Source organism: Nansenia antarctica (genome assembly GCF_963989245.1).
Source record: "Nansenia antarctica genome assembly, chromosome: 1".
Classification (NCBI taxonomy): domain Eukaryota; kingdom Metazoa; phylum Chordata; class Actinopteri; order Argentiniformes; family Microstomatidae; genus Nansenia; species Nansenia antarctica.
Window position 1 is genome coordinate 23,658,262 of NC_137674.1, and position 19,721 is coordinate 23,677,982.

The window sequence follows — 19,721 nt, forward strand, 5'->3', positions numbered from 1 at the left end:
CTCCCCCCCCCCCCCCCTCTCTTCTCACTCTCTACCTCTCCCTCTCTCCTCACCTCCTCTTCTTCACTCCCTCCCTCACTTCACCTCCTTCTCTCTCTGTCCAGCCTCCCACTTCCACGTAGTCATCAACATCTCCTCTTTCCATACATCGGGGCTCCTCCATAATCTCTTTTTCCTCCTTTCCCTCTTTCTTGATCAACATTATCCCCTCTTTCATATCTCCTTTTATACAACAGTTAGTTCCGACCAAGTCATTTGATTGGATTTGATTGGACAAGAGGCATTCCATGAGTGCTGATATACAGTACAACAGCACTGGGACTTTTAACTATATTTATCACTCCGCCGCACAGATGTTCTACTAAATGGCCGTTAATTGGACTACATGTTTGTGTTCAGGTTACTAGGCAACAGTCCATTTGAAGTTCAGTTGCGGAACTATTTTTGGTTTATTTTTATGATTAAATAAACAAACAAATCATAATCTGTTGTCGCTTATTACTGTTAACTAATACATCGCTCTGTAGAACTGTTGTATAAAAGCAATATCACACTCAAGGTCGTGCTGTTATACTGAATATCAGCACGGCTGTGATTGTCTTCCTACTCGGCCTGCGGCCTCGTACCTATGACCCAATCACAGCCATGCTGATATTCAGTATAACACACTCCCTCTCGTGTGATATTGCTTAAATAACAGCAGCATGCAAGGATGACTCATTCAAACCCACCAGATGACCCTGTACAACCTTCGTGCGACCGCACATTGACCACACAAGGAGTGTGGGATGAGTCAGCGAAGTTAAGGTTAAAACAAAGACTCTGGGTGAAACCCCATGGAAGAAGACGACCCCCTGACTCAACAATAGCCTTGCTGTGAGGCCAGGTTACTGAGACCACCAGCTGTGTTACACTCAAGACTGGAGAACGACCAGAGGTGAGGGAGGAGGGACGGAGACTGGGGACAGGATGAAAGGAAACACTTCCTGAAGGACTGTTTTTATTTTTTTGCGGGGGGTGGGCGGGGGGGGGCAAGTCTCCAGGAGAATGTGCTAATGGTCTTCTGAGTGTGGCATGAATGGATGTGTCATCTTTTCTTCACAGGCTAGAGAGTGAGAGAGGAAACAGTGAATAGTGCTGGGACTGAAACTCTGGCATTGATTAATGTTGGCGAGTGTTTGGTTCCTTGGAGCATAGGGGAGGCTTCTAGTGAAGTCATTCCCAAAAGAGGGAAGCCTTAACAACGCTCTATTTGTGAGTGGACGGTTATCAACAAACTCTTGGGTTGCTGAAGTCTGCTTAGTCAAGAGTGCACTGCACAAGCTAAAGTCTTAACACAGGAGATGTCTCTGGGTGGCAAAGTGCTGTTTCTGGTTCTGGAGTGGTTTGGTTGGTGTGGGGATTTTCAGCGCTCAAATACAGTGCCCTCCACAATTATTGGCATCCATGGTAAAAATGAGTAAAAAGGGTTATAAAAAATGTCAACTTTTGGTGAATTAGCTTAGGTCATGTTCTCACATGAAAGTCCGAATCAGGACCCGGAGCAAGTGGATGAGTTTGCAACATTGTTGCATAAATTATTTCTCTGATTTGCGTTCTCACAGCCCTTTGTGTAAACGAAGTAACATACATAATCGAAGCAACAGACGTGGTAGTTGATTGGTCTGAAAAATAGAAAATTGCCCGTTCATCCGGCTCTTATCCACATCAACACGCATGCGCTGTTGTTTCCCTATGGACAGCCTCGATGCCTCGTTTCTAACCGGAGCGAAACCACCCTTTTCAAGCGGAGCATGCGTCGGCTGTTTGCTCCGGGAGCGACTTCGAATGCGCGTTCTCACAGCTCCAAACTACGCAGAGCAAAGCAAACTCCTAAACTCAGATTCAAGTGAAGCAAATGTTCTAGTGAGAACACACCCTTAATGTCAGACTGAAAAAATAAATATCCAACCACTTAAGCTGAAACCTCAGGTTGAAAAGCAGTGAGTTGAGTTGAGCAGCCACAAACGTTTCATCAATGTGTGGAGTCTTGGTGTTTGAGCACAGAAAAAAGAGCCACAAAAGAGCCAAACATAAATGATAGTGGAAATGTTGTGCTTTACTTAGGAAAGAAGTGGTTAAAAAGACCACAGGGATACCGAAAAACGACTAGACAAAACCATTGTAAGGTAGAGTATACAATGCCTAATGAGTCATTGTTGTTGATTCATAGGCTTTAGAGGTGGTCAGGGGGGCAGCTCTAAGGCTTTTGTTTGTTGTTTTATTTTTGCTTTCAGGTGAAATAAACATGTATTTAAGTGCTACAAATAGACCTAGTCATTCATCAGTAACTTATGACAACAACACTCTCCTAAGAATAGAAAATATATATATGGTCGTTACTTTCCTGGAAATTTGGCAATTTACCGGTTTTAACTCTCATTGTGGTTTTGAAGTCCTTATTGGTGAGGCTTCCATAATGTTGAGGTGTTAGTGACTGATGTTTTGTAACCTTGTACCCCTCCAAGCCCTTGCTCCCTCCCTCCCTCCCTCCCTCCCTCCCTCCCTCCCTCCTCACCTCTGCAATCATGCGATTTGTGTCTCCCAGGAAGAGCAGGTTCAGCGCCTCCTCCTCATTGGCTGACTGCTGGAGTGACAGGTTCCTAAGGTGAATGTTCTGGTCCGAGTCTTCCATGATGGTCACCTTTCTGGGGACAATATTTCAATCGTAGCAATAAGACACCAATACACTACTCTGCAATAAGACACCAATGCACCACTCGCCATTTCAAACATCAGTTAAGAACCATCCAAACAGTAAAAGTTTGCTTTAGACATCCTACTTTACACAGGGTTCCTACACGTTTCAACAAGTCAAATTTAACACCTTTTTAGACCTTTTTTTAGACCTCTTTGGATAGAATTCTTGACCTATTCGCGACACCATATGATAGCTTTTTGTCATCCTCGAGGTGATGAAATTAGGGATGTCACTGCCGTACAGACAAAAAAGGAAGCAAATTGGCATTTTTTGGGTTCCAGCTTGATTAATTTCTGTGTAAATAGATGTGGTCGGACTGATTTCCTTGCAGGATCTAATTTTTAAGACCTAGCACCTCATTTTTAGACCAAATAACAGAAATGTGAGACCTTTTTAGGCCTTATAGATTGGATTGCTGGATTTTTTTACTTTAAGGCTTTTTAAGACCAGCGCGGGAACCCTGTTTACAAATGCGAAAAGATTTCCAGTCAGTATCTGGTCAAAATACAATAATCTAATTCAGAAAATGAATTCGGTTACATCATCCACTCCCCCCCTTCCTCCAGGCCAGCCTCAAATCCAAACAAAGCACACGTGTGCTAGTCAGTGGGCTGGGGCATGTGTCGTACACATGTGCTTTATCTATCCGGAGGATTAGGTAGTCGTCCCTAACTGATCTACAAGTGTCACTCCAGGACAGGACCATTCTAATGCATGGAACAAGTGTCACTCCAGGACAGGACCATTCTAATGCATGGAACAAGTGTCACTCCAGGACAGGACCATTCTAATGCATGGAACAGGACAGGACCATTCTAATGCATGTCACTCCAGGACAGGACCATTCTAATGCATGGAACAGGACAGGACCATTCTAATGCATGTCACTCCAGGACAGGACCATTCTAATGCATGGAACAGGACAGGACCATTCTAATGCAGGGGACGGGACAGGACCATTCTAATGCATGGAACAGGACAGGACCATTCTAATGCATGAAACAGGACAGGACCATTCTAATGCATGTCACTCCAGGACAGGACCATTCTAATGCATGTCACTCCAGGACAGGACCATTCTAATGCAGGGAACAGGACAGGACCATTCTAATGCATGTCACTCCAGGACAGGACCATTCTAATGCATGTCACTCCAGGACAGGACCATTCTAATGCATGGAACAGGACAGGACCATTCTAATGCATGTCACTCCAGGACAGGACCATTCTAATGCATGGAACAGGACAGGACCATTCTAATGCAGGGGACGGGACAGGACCATTCTAATGCATGGAACAGGACAGGACCATTCTAATGCATGGAACAGGACAGGACCATTCTAATGCATGTCACTCCAGGACAGGACCATTCTAATGCATGTCACTCCAGGACAGGACCATTCTAATGCAGGGAACAGGACAGGACCATTCTAATGCATGTCACTCCAGGACAGGACCATTCTAATGCATGTCACTCCAGGACAGGACCATTCTAATGCATGGGACAGGACAGGACCATTCTAATGCATGTCACTCCAGGACAGGACCATTCTAATGCAGGGAACAGGACAGGACCATTCTAATGCATGGAACAGGACAGGACCATTCTAATGCATGTCACTCCAGGACAGGACCATTCTAATGCAGGGAACAGGACAGGACCATTCTAATGCATGGAACAGGACAGGACCATTCTAATGCATGTCACTCCAGGACAGGACCATTCTAATGCATGGAACAGGACAGGACCATTCTAATGCATGTCACTCCAGGACAGGACCATTCTAATGCATGTCACTCCAGGACAGGACCATTCTAATGCATGGAACAGGACAGGACCATTCTAATGCATGTCACTCCAGGACAGGACCATTCTAATGCATGGAACAGGACAGGACCATTCTAATGCATGTCACTCCAGGACAGGACCATTCTAATGCATGGAACAGGACAGGACCATTCTAATGCATGTCACTCCAGGACAGGACCATTCTAATGCATGGAACAGGACAGGACCATTCTAATGCAGGGGACGGGACAGGACCATTCTAATGCATGGAACAGGACAGGACCATTCTAATGCATGGAACAGGACAGGACCATTCTAATGCATGTCACTCCAGGACAGGACCATTCTAATGCATGTCACTCCAGGACAGGACCATTCTAATGCAGGGAACAGGACAGGACCATTCTAATGCATGTCACTCCAGGACAGGACCATTCTAATGCATGTCACTCCAGGACAGGACCATTCTAATGCATGGAACAGGACAGGACCATTCTAATGCATGTCACTCCAGGACAGGACCATTCTAATGCATGGAACAGGACAGGACCATTCTAATGCAGGGGACGGGACAGGACCATTCTAATGCATGGAACAGGACAGGACCATTCTAATGCATGGAACAGGACAGGACCATTCTAATGCATGTCACTCCAGGACAGGACCATTCTAATGCATGTCACTCCAGGACAGGACCATTCTAATGCAGGGAACAGGACAGGACCATTCTAATGCATGTCACTCCAGGACAGGACCATTCTAATGCATGTCACTCCAGGACAGGACCATTCTAATGCATGGGACAGGACAGGACCATTCTAATGCATGTCACTCCAGGACAGGACCATTCTAATGCATGGAACGGGACAGGACCATTCTAATGCATGTCACTCCAGGACAGGACCATTCTAATGCATGTCACTCCAGGACAGGACCATTCTAATGCATGGAACAGGACAGGACCATTCTAATGCATGTCACTCCAGGACAGGACCATTCTAATGCATGTCACTCCAAGACAGGACCATTCTAATGCAGGGGACAGGACAGGACCATTCTAATGCAGGGGACAGGACAGGACCATTCTAATGCAGGGGACAGGACAGGACCATTCTAATGCAGGGGACAGGACAGGACCATTCTAATGCAGGGGACAGGACCATTCTAATGCATGTCACTCCAGGACAGGACCATTCTAATGCAGGGGACAGGACAGGACCATTCTAATGCAGGGACAGAATCAGTGTTTGACACTGTTCCTCATTCCGTTCCGTGCATTACAACGAGCCTGTCCTCTGATGTCTACCTCCACCAGCCTCTCGTCTTTCCATCCAGGAATCACATTTGGATTAATTTCCAGCCTTTACTTAGGGGTTAGCACTACGTACGCCTGAAGCCCTGGTGACTCCTGTGATTCATAGAGAATGAAACCCTGGTGACTCCTGTGATTCATAGAGAACGAAAGGGAACAAACATCTCAAGGAAACCAAAGGCATGTATGTGTGTGTGTGTGTGTGTGTGTGTGTGTGTGTGTGTGTGTGAGTGTGTGTGTGTGTGTGTGTGAGTGTGTGTGTGTGTGTGTGTGTGTGTGTGTGTGTGTGTGTGTGTGTGAGTGTGTGTGTGTGTGTGTGTGTGTGTGTGTGTGTGTGTGTGTGTGTGTGTGTGTGTGTGTGTGTGTGTCAGAGGCACGGTGGAGTAGATTGATAGTCAGCAGCACTGACCGAAAAGACACATTATAAAAAAAGAAGTTGGAGAAAAAGACAGACATTGAGACATTGTGGCTTTGGAGATAGCCATACACTTGATGTTAACTCCTTGTTTCTGTACTCCCGGCTTCCTCGAAGGGTAAATAAACAAGATTGAATGGATGGATGGCCTCCTCAAACCATGCCTGTGTGTGTGTGTGTGTGTGTGTGTGTGTGTGTGTGTGTGTGTGTGTGTGTGTGTGTGTGTGTATGTATGTATGTATGTTATATATATGTATGTATGTTATATATATATGTATGTTATCTGTCTGTGTGTGTGTGTGTGTATGAATGTGTGTGTGTGTATGTGTGTGTGTGTGTGTGTGTGTGTGTGTGTGTGTGTGTGTGTGTGTGTGTGTGTGTGTGTGTGTGTGTCAGAGACAGAGAGCACAGAGGATTTCTTGGTGCCACAGCCTCTCCTTGGGACAGGAGTGTGGTCAACAACGGGCACCGTCTATTTACAGAGGACCGTAATTTGTGGCTCTTTAAACCTTGAGCTGGTTGGGGCGGGGGGGGGCAGGCATGGAGGGGGTGGGGGGGCAGACATGGACAAAAGAAGGGAGGGAGAAATGGACAGGGAGAGGGAGGAAGGAGGGGAATAGAAAGGGAGACAAGGTTAAAAAAGAGAGACAGAGAGACAATAAGAGAGATCAGCAGGAGAGAATTAAAACTAATTTAAATTAAATTAAATTTAAAAAGACAAATTATCCAAAAACACTGTACCTGAATGTTAAAGACAATACCACGCATTGTGCCATACTGTCATATAAAGTGTGCTGCACATCCCACCAAAACAAATACAATGAATAGTGAGGAGAGTGAAAGGAAAGAAAAGATGGAAGATAGAACAGGGATAAGAGAAAGAAAACAAGTAAGAGAGAAAGATAATTATAGCTAAAGCTAATGCGTGCGCAAGAGAGAAGCCACTGACAGAAGTGGCAACCGCCACTGACTAAACGCCAGCACACAGGCAGGACAAGATGACAACTCATCTGCTGTGGTTTGAGTGAGGAGAAGCTCATCCATTCCTGTCACTGTCACAGACAGACAGCCATTTGTCAAGTGACCGTTAGTAAAGCACTGTTAATATGGAAATAATATTACTCCAGTGTCCATATTTCACACCTCAGTCCAACATTCTGTCCTGTGCAACGTAAATCAGGGCTCGACATTAACGCCGGGTTAAGTAAAACTTTCGCCGGGTTTGTTTGCGCGAGCCCGACAACGCTGCTAGATCCCAGATATTTTTACCTGTGTGCAGGAAGAACAACAGACGGCGCAGGCGCCAGACCAGACTAGATGATCGTGAGTGAAGATATTATTAAAGCGTACTCGCCTGTCGATCACCCGTATGCTTTGATATATCTTCACTCACGATCATCTAGTCTAGTCTGGTGCCTGCACCGTCTGTTGTTCTTCCTGCACACAGGTAAACACGGATCTAGCAGCGTCGTCGTGCTCGTGCAAACAAACCCGGCGAATGTTTTACTTGCTCCGGACAAGTAAAACAGCGTTAATGTTGAGCCCTGTAAATGTAGTTTTAGTTAAAGGAGAGAGCAGAAGAGAGGGGGAGGGGGATACTGACGGTAAGTCCTCCAGGCGAGAGGCCTCGTGGCGGGGGTCCAGCAAGTCGTAGCCCACCTCGTTGTAGATCTCCAGGTACGAGATGTGAGTGGTGTACACCATACTGTTATCCTGTGCACAACAATTAAGCAATAATCACACGAGAGGGAGTGCTGTTATACTGAATATCAGCACGGCTGTGATTCGGTCGTAGGTACGAGGCCGCAGGCAATTTATTAGTTAACAGTAATAAGCGACAACAGATTATGATTTGTTTGTTTATTTAATCATTTATTTTGGCTCCGTCAACAAAAGATTGTTCCGCAACTGGACTGTTGCCTAGTAACCTGAACACAAACATCTGCAGGCTAGCTAACTTTGTATTAACGGTCATTTCGGAGTGATACATATAGTTAAAAGTCCCAGTGCTGTTATACTGTATATCAGCACTCATGGAATACCTCTTGTCCAATCAAATTATTTGGTCGGAACTAACTGTTGTATAACATCCATTAAACAACAGTTAGTTCCGACCAAGTCATTTGATTGGATTTGATTGGACAAGAGGCATTCCATGAGTGCTGATATACAGTATAACAGCACTGGGACTTTTAACTATAGGTATCACTCCGCCGCACAGATGTTCTACTAAATGACCGTTAATTAGACTACATGTTTGTGTTCAGGTTACTAGGCAACAGTCCATTTGAAGTTCAGTTGCAAAACATTTTTTGGTTTATTTTTATGATTAAATAAACAAACAAACCATAATCTGTTGTCGCTTATTACTGTTAACGAATAAATGGCGCTGTAGAACTGTTGTATAAAAGCAATATCACACTCGAGGTTGTGCTGTTATACTGAATATCACCACGGCTGTGATTGTCTTCCTACTCGGCCTGCGGCCTCGTACCTACGACCCAATCACAGCCGTGCTGATATTCAGTATAACAGCACTCCCTCTCGTGTGATATTGCTTAATTACCTACCACACAATATATTTTTCAGAGATCATTTCATTAGTTTTGAGACTGACCTGGCTGATGTGGTGATAAAGGTAAGAGACTGACCTGGCTGAAGAGGTGGTAGAGATAAGAGACTGACCTGGCTGAAGAGGTGGTAGAGGTAAGAGAGTGTGCGAGGGATGATGCCCCGGTCGCTGTAGCGCTCCGCCCCTCCTGTGATGGTGAACGTCTTCCCACTGCCTGTCTGGCCGTAGGCAAAGATGGTCCCGTTGTACCCCCCCAGAACACTGCAGACAGAACCCCACAACTGTCATTAATCACACTCCAGTAGCCTACAGTATATAAAACAGGGTTCCTACAAGTCAAATGTAAGACTTTTTTTGACCTTTTTGAATAGAATTCTTGACCTATTCGCGACACCGTATGACAGCTTTTTGTCATCCTCGAGGTGATGAAATTAGGGATTTCACTGCCATACAGACAAAAAAGGAAGCGAATTGGCATTTTTTGGGTTCCAGCTTGATTAATTTCCCACGTAAATAGATGTGGTCGGACTGATTTCCTTGCAGGAGAAGTTAATAATTATTTTTTTATATAGCGTCTTTATCCAAAGCACTTTACAACGGCCTCTCATTCACCCATTCACACACCAATGGCGGCCAAGCTACCATGCAAGGCGCCGGCCCGCTCACTGGGAGCAATTTGGGGTTCAGTGTCTTGCCCAAGGACACTTCGACATGTGGCCAGCCGGGGCTCGAACCGCCAATCTGCCAATGTTGCAATCATTAGACGGCGGCTCTACCTCCTGCGCCACAGCCGCACCTCAACTGGTCGGGCACTGAACTGGCCACCTCACACGCACTGCGCCAGCATGAAAACCATGTTGAGGACCTAACCTGTATTTGAGCGAAATGAACATCCACTAAGATTGATCATTTGTGTAAGCGGTGGGGTGTGGGTGGGTTGGCTTAACATGATCAAAGGTGAGCAGACATTCAGTCCTCTCTAGGCGCCTAATGTAAGGGAACACGATATCAAGATAATGTATTTGGCATGTGTCAACTCGTGACGTTAGAATTATACGATTCTATCTCTATAGTTTTTTACATAATCTGATCCATTAGGTGTTTATTAATGCCTGTGTGGTGTTATTTTTAAAATGTTGAAATTTTTGAGTTAGTAATTAATAAAATACAAAGGTTCCATCTCACAAAACATAATGGAATGTAAAAACGTTGACGCTCAATATCTCTGAACTACCCGAAACGGAGATAGAACCGTAGCATTCTAAGCTCACCTAATGTAAGGGAACACGATATCAAGATAATGTATTTTGCATGTGTCAACAGTAAACTGCCTTTCTAAATAATGTCTCAAGTCAATTCTACTGGAACATTCAGCCGCTTCATTGAAGGCGGTGTGTAGAAGGCTTCCCTTCTGTACACATTGCCATACCCTGTATGAAAAAAGAAAAAGGATATCATCGGTCAGTCCATATTACAAATAACATGAGAACGGTCGGTTTTGGTCAGTTCTGGACTCTTTAGACGACTGCCATCGGGCGACCACTTCACTCTCAGTGTGATTCATGTCAGGCAACGGGGGACAGAACCTGGCTCTGTGTTGTAACATCGGGGCTAATGATGCGGCTTTGGCCACTTAAGTCTGGGCGTTTCCCGAAGCTTGTTCCTGTTTACACCTCAGTCTTCTTGGAGACTGGCAGGAGTGCTTCCAGGGAACTTGGCCATCCCTTACTTCTCCTTCTACTAAAGCCCAGGTCTTTAATCATTACTGCCATTACTACTAGGTTTACTGTAAACGCTGTGGTGGATGGGGGTTGCATGGTTTAGGTTACAGCTCAGTAAATATGACGATTGGCGTTCAAATGCAGGCTGTTTTTGGATGAACTACAAAGGACCACTGCTCTATCTTGGGCAATGACTTATAAAACAACTTGACAGATATTACCGCATAACTTGATGTGGAAAAGTAGCGTAAAAAGATAGGGGTCTGTTTGCATAGGCTTCTGGATGTGAGACAACTGCTGATTCTGATTCTCGGTGATCCCTGACTACTGGAGGAAAACCTGGAAGTCTATCCATTTAAACCTGAAAGTCTATCCATTTAAACCTGAAAGTCTATTCATTTAAACCTGGAAGTCTATCCATTTAAACCTGGAAGTCTATCCATTTAAACCTGGAAGTATATCCATTTAAACCTGAAAGTCTATCCATTTAAACCTGGAAGTCTATCCATTTAAACCTGGAAGTCTATCCATTTAAACCTGGAAGTCTAACCATTTAAACCTGAAAGTCTATCCATTTAAACCTGGAAGTCTATCCATTTAAACCTGGAAGTTTATCCATTTAAACCTGAAAGTGTATCCATTTAAACCTGGAAGTCTATCCATTTAAACCTGAAAGTCTATCCATGTAAACTTGGAAGTCTATCCATGTAAACCTGAAAGTATCCATGTAAACCTGGAAGTCTATCCATTTAAACCTGAAAGTCTATCCATTTAAACCCGGAAGTCTATCCATTTAAACCTGGAAGTCTATCCATTTAAACCTGAAAACAATGTTTAACACCGTCTCGTTCACACTAGTCTAGTTTGCCATGGATGGGAATGAGACTACCTAAACCAAACCTATAATGCAATTAAACACAACAGCTGACGAAATGGCTGCTTCTAAGTCTTAATCAACGGGGTACCTTAGCTTCAACTTCCGTAAGTCGGCGGCGATCATACTGAATGAGTCAAATTCAATGTCTGTGGTCTTTGATCAAAAGGTTAGCCTAACCTTAGGGCAAGGGTAGAATTCTCTCAGACACCATGTGAGGGTCCCTAAACACACATAAGGATTTTCAAAATCTTAACCGAAATCTTATCTGAGACAGACCCCACACATGAAGAAACAAAATCTTGGATTGAACAGCCTTGATCGTATTGTGTGTGGTGTGCTCCGATTTCCCCATTTCAGCACCCCACAGACATAAAGATTTTCGTTACGACAGACTCCAAACTCTCTAGAGTCTCGTTCCCCAAGCCAGAAATCTCGCGTGAACCCATCCTTTTAATATTGCTTTTAAATTACAAAATAATTAAATTAAGATTATATAATGATTAAAGCACGTTGAGCCGCAACGTTTGCAGGAAAAGCGCTATACAAATAAAGTTATTATTATTATTATTATTATTATTATTATCTAACGTAGTACCCTGACTGACCTGTACGAGACAACCATGTGCGACAGGGCAAATAAAGTGCCGAATAATGAAAAGAAGAAGTCAGCTCGCTTCTTGATTGGCTACGTTATAGTTGGACTCGCGAGCAGGGTTGCCAGATGGAAATGACATTTTCCACCCTAACCACAGTCTAAAACCGCTAATTCCACCAAAAAATCTGGCAACCCTATGATTTCTGGTCGTAAGTATTGAACACATTTGACATTTACGATTGCCGGCCACGCCCATTTTCCGAGCAGGTTGTCGGGAGAGACAATTGACAATTGACAATTGATTGACTCTTAACACACCTCACACCACAGGATTTTGTTATAGGAAAATGTTAAGAGCCATCTGATAATCGGGCGTTTTCTGCCGTTTTCAGCCATCCGAAAATCGGGCCAAAATCGGCCAGAAAATCCTTATGTGTGTACCCCGCTTAAGTCAATCCAAGTTTGAAGAGACACCATGAGCTTTAAACAAATAAACCAATATCATTAGAAATCCTACTTATATGACAATTGAAATGACTCCTTATTAATGATATCCTTTACACATCTGTACTGGATAGGATTAAGATAGATTAAGATTAAGAAGTATAACATAATGGATAGATGCGTCAACTAGGGATGCGCATAACTCTCATGGCTGAATAATAATCTGTGGGTGGTATGAACGAATAATACATTTCCATTTCCGATGTGTGCCGACATTCACAAAGGCTCCCACGGATCTTCGGAAAGAAATCACTTAATATCTTAAAACGCAAAAAAATGAAACTTTAACAGTGAAAAATGTATTCTGGTATTAATCCTCATGACTTTCTTCTTCTGAATACTTAAATTCGGCTAACATAACAATAATGTACCGACCCATGCATTAGAGAGGTGCACGCATTTTGTATAGCCAATTAAAATGAAAGCTGTTCAAGCCATTTCCAATTACAATAATAATAATAATAATAATAATAATAATAATAATAATAATAATAATACGTTTATTTGTATAGCGCTTTTCCTGCAAACGTTGCAGCTCAAAGTGCTTTAATCATTATATAATCATAATTTAATTATTTAGTCATTTAAAGGCAATATTAAAAAGATGGGTTTTTGGTCTTGACTTGAACATATGTGCTGAGGTTGCATCCCTAATGTAAACTGGCAGTGAGACACAATCTGGGTGCATTAAATGAGAATGCAGCCTCACCAAATCTCTTCTTTTGTACATGTGGTACACAGAGAAAACAATGTTTACCAATAGTCTAGCTATAGCCTACCCAAAATCAAAATGGCCAAATACACCCAAAAAAATAAATGAGAAAAGGGTGTGGCACCACAATCTCCTTGCCACTCTGCCCTATCCTCGGTCTCTGTAATTATAGGCCTTGCTATTCCACAAGATGGGTGGGGTTGAAAACTTCAATGTGAAACAATGAGTTGGTCTAATATTTTTTAAGCAGATTTCCCTGTAGTGAAGTTTTTACTGTAGGACTAAGTACTGTTTCAGAGACTGTTATTTGATTTCTCCATGATGGTCTTGGGAAGGACACATTGGAGAATGCTCTATAGCTGAAAGGTGTGACAGCTGTAGACTCTCCATCAACTGCATAGTTCACTGTACTGCTGTCCCCAATGTGATAATGACAAATAACATTTTTGCCACTTCGTGACGTTAGAATTATAAGGTTCAAAATTGAGTTTTTTTACATAATCTGAACCATTAGGTGTTTATTAATGCCTGTGTGGTGTTATTTTTAAAAATGTTGAGTTAGTAATTAATAAAATACAACGGTTCCATCTAACAAAACATAATGGAATGTAAAAACGTTGACGCTCAATATCTCTGAACTACCCTAAGCGGAGATAGAACCTTATAATTCTAAGCTCACGACATTGGAGAATGCTCTATAGCTGAAAGGTTAGACAGCTGTAGACTCTCCATCAACTGCATACCTCACTGTACTGCTTGGTAGGAGATGTTCCCAAGGTGATAATGACAAATAACATTTTTGCCACTTGTAAAATGCCGACTGAGGAGCACCAGGAAATGAGTGTACTGTATCATGTGGATGGGTGACCAAGAATGAATTAGAGAGCAACAGGACAACACAAACTTGATGAGCCTCTCTGAGGATACCCAATCTGCACTGTGGTGAGAAGCTTCTCAGCTGTCCTGTCAACATGCCTGGCGGGCTGTGTGGTCCAGGCCTGGCCAGATAGAGCAAGAGCGCTGTGATTGGTGGAGGTTGGTTATATACAGGGGAGGTAGAGCGCTTTACAACGGCCTCTCATTCACCCATTCACACACACATTCACACACCAATGGCGGCAAGCTGCCATGCAAGCCGCCGGCCCGCTCACTGGGAGCAATTTGGGGTTCAGTGTCTTGCCCAAGGACACTTCGACATGTGGCCAGCCGGGGCTCGAACCGCCGATCTGCCAACCTTGCGGTCATTAGATGGCGGCTCTACCTCCTGCGCCACAGCCGCCCCATGCTGATTTTGGAAAAATCAACAAGACAATTGTTCTAAAATTGAAAATGGTGTTTTCACAGCATTACTGTGCCTTCCAGCATATATGCATATACATATGGTATATATGTTACGGTACATGTGGGAATACGGTACATGTGGGTAGTACATTTGGGTAGTGGTGGTCTAGTGGATAGTGAGTTGGACTTGTGATCGGAAGGTTGTGAGTTCAAATCCCGCCTGAAGCCACACCACTACTAGTGTGCCCTTGGGTAAGGCACTTAGCCCTCAGTTACTCCAGGGGGAATGTCCCTGGAATTCGTAATTGTAAGTCGCTTTGGATAAAAGCGTCTGCTAAATGGCAAAATTAATTAATTAAATTAATGTGGGAAAACTAGGGTTAGGTGTTAGGTGCTAGGGTGACTTGGTACATGCTGGCATGTCTAACCCTAACCCTAACCTTAACCCTAACCCTAACCCTACCCCTAACCTTAACCCTAGCACCCTAGCACCTAACCCTAACCCTAGTTTTCCCACATGTACCGTATTCCCACATGTACCGTAACATACATATATACCAGATATGCACAATAGCATAAATAAATAAATAAATAAAATCACATTTATTTCCTCCTTAGGCCTATATTTTTTAACCATCCAACAACAAGCTACAGCATGTAATGAACTCACCTGTCAGCCACTGGCCTGGCGATGGCTTCAAACACGTCCTCTTGTTTGATTGTTTGATCAAACACCTTTTGGAACCTGGAAGTAAGGGTGAAAACTCAGGAGTTAGCTGCGAGTCCACCATGAAGGGATAATAATATTAATAATAACTTTAATTTATATAGCGCCTTTCAAAAAGCCCAAAGATGCTTTACAGGGGAATGATCGGACAGACAAAACAGAAAACAAACAAAACAAAACTCAAAATCGAAACTCAAAATCACTTCAGGATAAGATAGTATAAAGCTGTTTTGCAGTTTTTCTGTGTAGGAGGCAGGCTAGTGATCTCTGTGTGTAAATAGACGATTTACATTCTAAAAAGGGGGTCTATTTGACCCCCAAGGCGGCTCTACTAGTAGGTAAAATAGGTACGGCTGTTGTAGTGTTAAAGGGAAGTTTGGACAGCGGGCCTGCCTCTCCTGATGTCAGTTGTATACCTCCCCTCTTCCCTTCATACTAGAGCTACAAGACCAACCAGAGACTGAACAAAATACAAAAAAATGCAGAAGTGTTTATTGGTAATCATTTTGGTTATTATCAAATTCACCTTCCAAATGGCAAATTACTACTGGCTTCCACAGCCTGGGAACAGTAAGCCAGATGAGTGAGTGCATCTCTACCACACATTGAAGGTAGATGATAACTTTAATTCAGTAACTTAATTAAATCCAATGACGAATGTAGATGCCAGATGCTCTCACCTGAACTTGTAACTCTCCTTCTTGTTGTTAATGAAGCCATCAGCCAGGTCCTTGGGCACCAGAAACTCTAGACAAGAGCCTGTGTGTTCCTCATTGTCCACAGAATACACCTGGAAGGGAGGCGGATCGTCAACATAGTCTAAACGGCGGCTGTGGCGCAGGAGGTAGAGTCGCCGCCTAATGATCACAAGGTTGGCAGATCGGCGGTTCGAGTCCCAGCTGGCCACATGTTGAAGTGTCCTTGGGCAAGACACTGAACCCCAAAATTGCTCCCAGTGAGCGGCCCAGCGCCTTGCATGGCAGCTTGCCGCCATTGGTGTGTGAATGTGTGTGTGAATGGGTGAATGAGAGGCCGTTGTAAAGCGCTTTGGAGCAGCAAAAAAGGCGCTATATAAGTGCAGTCCATTTAGCCTACCATTAGACGTGCTTCGGGAAATTGAGAGGTCTTATTGGCCACACACACACAGCAGGCTTTATTTGGATCCAAACCGTAACAAGCCACTATTTCAGAGGTAATTTAGCATAGACTAGATGCTCTGACTCTTCCACACACAGACGCGCGCACACACACACACACACACACACACACACACACACACACACACACATGTCTTACATGTAACGATGAATTGAGAATCAAGGACCCCAATTGAAATAAGCCAGTGGCTTTCTTGGGTTTTTATCCTGTTAGTTGACCTTGTATGTAATATGTACTTTCATGTACCTACTTCTGCAAATCTTCTAATAAAGTTATCAATCAATCAAACACACACACACACACACACACACACACACACACACACACACACTGGGTGACATTTAGGCTTGTGACATTTAGACATGTCTTGTGTGTGAGCTGGGAGTATGTGGCAACCTTAAATGGTATTTAGTGTGCAACTGTAAAGTTGTTCACAAATCTTGGCTCACTCTGGCAGGTCTCCAGCATACAGCAATGGAGAATATTATGATATTTTCTAAAGTAATAATATCATGACTGGGAAAATTAACGGTAGAGCAAGATGCCTTGATGAAGTCTACTACTTTACTACATTTCAAGTTTAGCTTGAAGGAGTATGCCATGTTGTTATTAATCAGGCCAAATCGTAGGCTACCCCTGCCACTACTACCTACCAGCATCCATCATGACATCAACATCAGCTAGCATGATGATGAGGCATTGATAAGCATGGATGACCAAACTAATGTAGTTTGCACACTTGCATAGCTACCTAGCTCTAAATCCACTTAAATCCATTGAATTGCATGCATTAACGTGTAGCTTAACACTCCTTAAAGTAGCCTAATCCTTCGCTAACAAGCTGTGAAATAAAGTTCCCCGGCCAAAGAGAGTTGGCTCTGCAGTACCTCTGCAACTTCAGTAACAGTAGCGACCTCGTTAGCTCGCTGTCACTCACACATGCACCTCCCTGCACCACAACGCACTCACCGAGGTGGTTTTCTTTGTGGGTTTAACACGGGCAAAGATCTGGATGGTCTGTTTTACCATGTTCTTGTCATATATGAATGCTCTTTAGACGCAAATACATAACGTCTTTGTCTTGCTGGAGTTGCTAGCTGGCTAATGAACTGTGATGCTCCGGTCCTCTGAGTTTGTTGTCACCGCTGTGGTTGCCAGGTGAGCGGTCACGTGACGAGCAAGGCAAGTTTATAGCCCATTTCATACAACAGGGGCAATTCAAAGTGCTTTACAACAAAATACAAATGACCATGAATAAAAGCAAATATAAGAAGTAAATAGATACAACATTTAATAAGACATAATGGAAAAAAGACACTGATAGAAGTGTTTGTGTTTAATCATAACTGCTGCAAAACATGAAGGTTTTTTAGCTTGGATTTAAATATTTTAAGGGTTTGGGCCTGTTTGAAGAACTTTTTTTCTTTTCTTAAAAAAAGGTGGTGTTGTGTAAAATAGGTGGTGTTGTGATGGTAGTAGACTTCAGTGCTGAAGACAATAAAATAGATGATGACTGGTAGCGCAGTGCACAGCTGGTATACGTAGCTGCAATCTGCATAGAGGACCACGTGACTTTTGTCTCTCTCAGCCACAACAGTCAATTAGTTGAGTACTGAATCAGTGTGTCACAGCCTATTATAGATGCAAATGATCGACAAATGGAAGGACACCAACAACATTATGGAAGATTTATTTAGACTCATAGATATAATTTATCAGCCAAATAAGTGGATATTTGCAATCGGCTGCATGTGTCAGTTAGTGTTATGGGCTGAGATTGAACTTGAGTATGACTGATTACCAAAGCTTGAAAAGATGCTACAAGCCTGAATTTCATGTGAACTGATGAGATTGGGATTGTACAGAACTTCAAAGAATAGTTGCAGGTTCTCTTAACAGTGGGTATAGCTCTAGAATAGAATCTGAACCCATACTTTAATCAGGGTTCCTACAAGTTTCAACAAGTCGAATTTAAGACCTTTTTAGACCTTTTTTAGACCTCTTTGAATATAATTGTTGACCTATTCACGGCACCATAATAGCTTTTTGTCATCCTCCAGGTGATGAAATTAGGGATTTCACTGCCATACAGACAAAAAAGGAAGCGAATGGGCATTTTTTGGTTCCAGCTTGATTAATTTCCGCGTAAATAGATGTGGTCGGACTGATTTCCTTGCAGGATCAAATTTTTCAGACCTAGCACCTAATTTTTTGACCTTGACATTTGAGACCTTTTTAGGCCTTAGACCCTAACCCTTGGATTGCTGGATTTTAGCCTTTAAGGCTTTTTAAGACCAGCGCGGGAACCCCGTTTAATAGAATGCTGTCTATTTATAGTATAATCAGTATCAATCAAGTTTTTCTGAGAAATGCTTTCTGTTGATCTTACATGGTTCTAGTCTCTCGCTGTTTCTTCCAATTAGGCTACTATAGGCTTACAAAGTAGGGTCAACATAATAGAAGCCGTTAAACTTTCATGGTGTGAAAATGTCTGAATTCAGTGAGTCTAACCTCTTTTTTATCCCTTACAATAATTTGCTTGTTATGGACATTGCATGACATTATATCCAGTGGTGTAGTCTAGGTGATACGCAGGACTACGCCGTATACCCACTAGGAAAGGCCAAGGATTTCCATATACCCACTTAAAAATGTGTGAGGATACGTAACAGCGTTTTGTGACAGAACTTTCACTTTCATTCATAAAATTCACCCCGTCTGTGTGTAAATATGTCAAAATGCAGCACTATCATGCACAGATCAGCCTTATAACATGTCATTTTTTATATATATAACGTTAGACAGGGAGCGCAGATTTATTTTTATGGCGTTCTGAAATGAACGATATGAGAATGGGAGGGAAAAATCACAGTATACCTACTAGAAAACACTAGACTACACCACTGACTCAGACTTAGCTAATTCAAAGCAGACAAGGACAAACCCAAGCACAGTATGTACAACAACATATCCAAATATGCAACTTCGGCATTCACCAAACAAGACCTGTAGTAAACACTTCCCTGGGGTTTGCTGGAGTTGTTTTGAAGTTGTGAATCTTTTCATATCCTGTTTTGGCCTCAGTGTTGTCTTTAGCTGACTTTAAAATCACGGTCCTTGTCTACAAATGACTCAATGGTTTAGGGCCAAAATACATATTTGACATGTTAGTGCTTTATGAACCTGCTAGAGCCCTAAGGTCACCTGAGGTCGGCCCTTTTGACTGTTCCAAGAGTTGGCACCAAAAGTGGGGAGGCAGCTTTCGCTCACTATGCAACAACCAATTGGAACAAACTATCACATAACACATAGGTCAGC

The 19,721-nt window shown here is 43.1% G+C and overlaps 1 protein-coding gene across 1 annotated transcript in view; it reads right to left on the bottom strand.

Moving 5' to 3' along the window:
- Window positions 1-17,432, bottom strand: part of kif6 (kinesin family member 6) — a gene marked incomplete at both ends in the record, with an annotated part of 100,948 nt that extends 83,516 nt beyond the window's left edge. The window contains 6 exons of the mRNA XM_080541292.1: window positions 2,558-2,683; window positions 7,856-7,969; window positions 8,942-9,089; window positions 15,189-15,263; window positions 15,926-16,035; window positions 17,373-17,432. Coding sequence (XP_080397418.1) covers window positions 2,558-2,683; window positions 7,856-7,969; window positions 8,942-9,089; window positions 15,189-15,263; window positions 15,926-16,035; window positions 17,373-17,432 — 633 coding nt within the window. The remainder of the gene's footprint in view (window positions 1-2,557; window positions 2,684-7,855; window positions 7,970-8,941; window positions 9,090-15,188; window positions 15,264-15,925; window positions 16,036-17,372) is intronic.
- Between the last annotated feature and the right edge of the window lie 2,289 nt (window positions 17,433-19,721).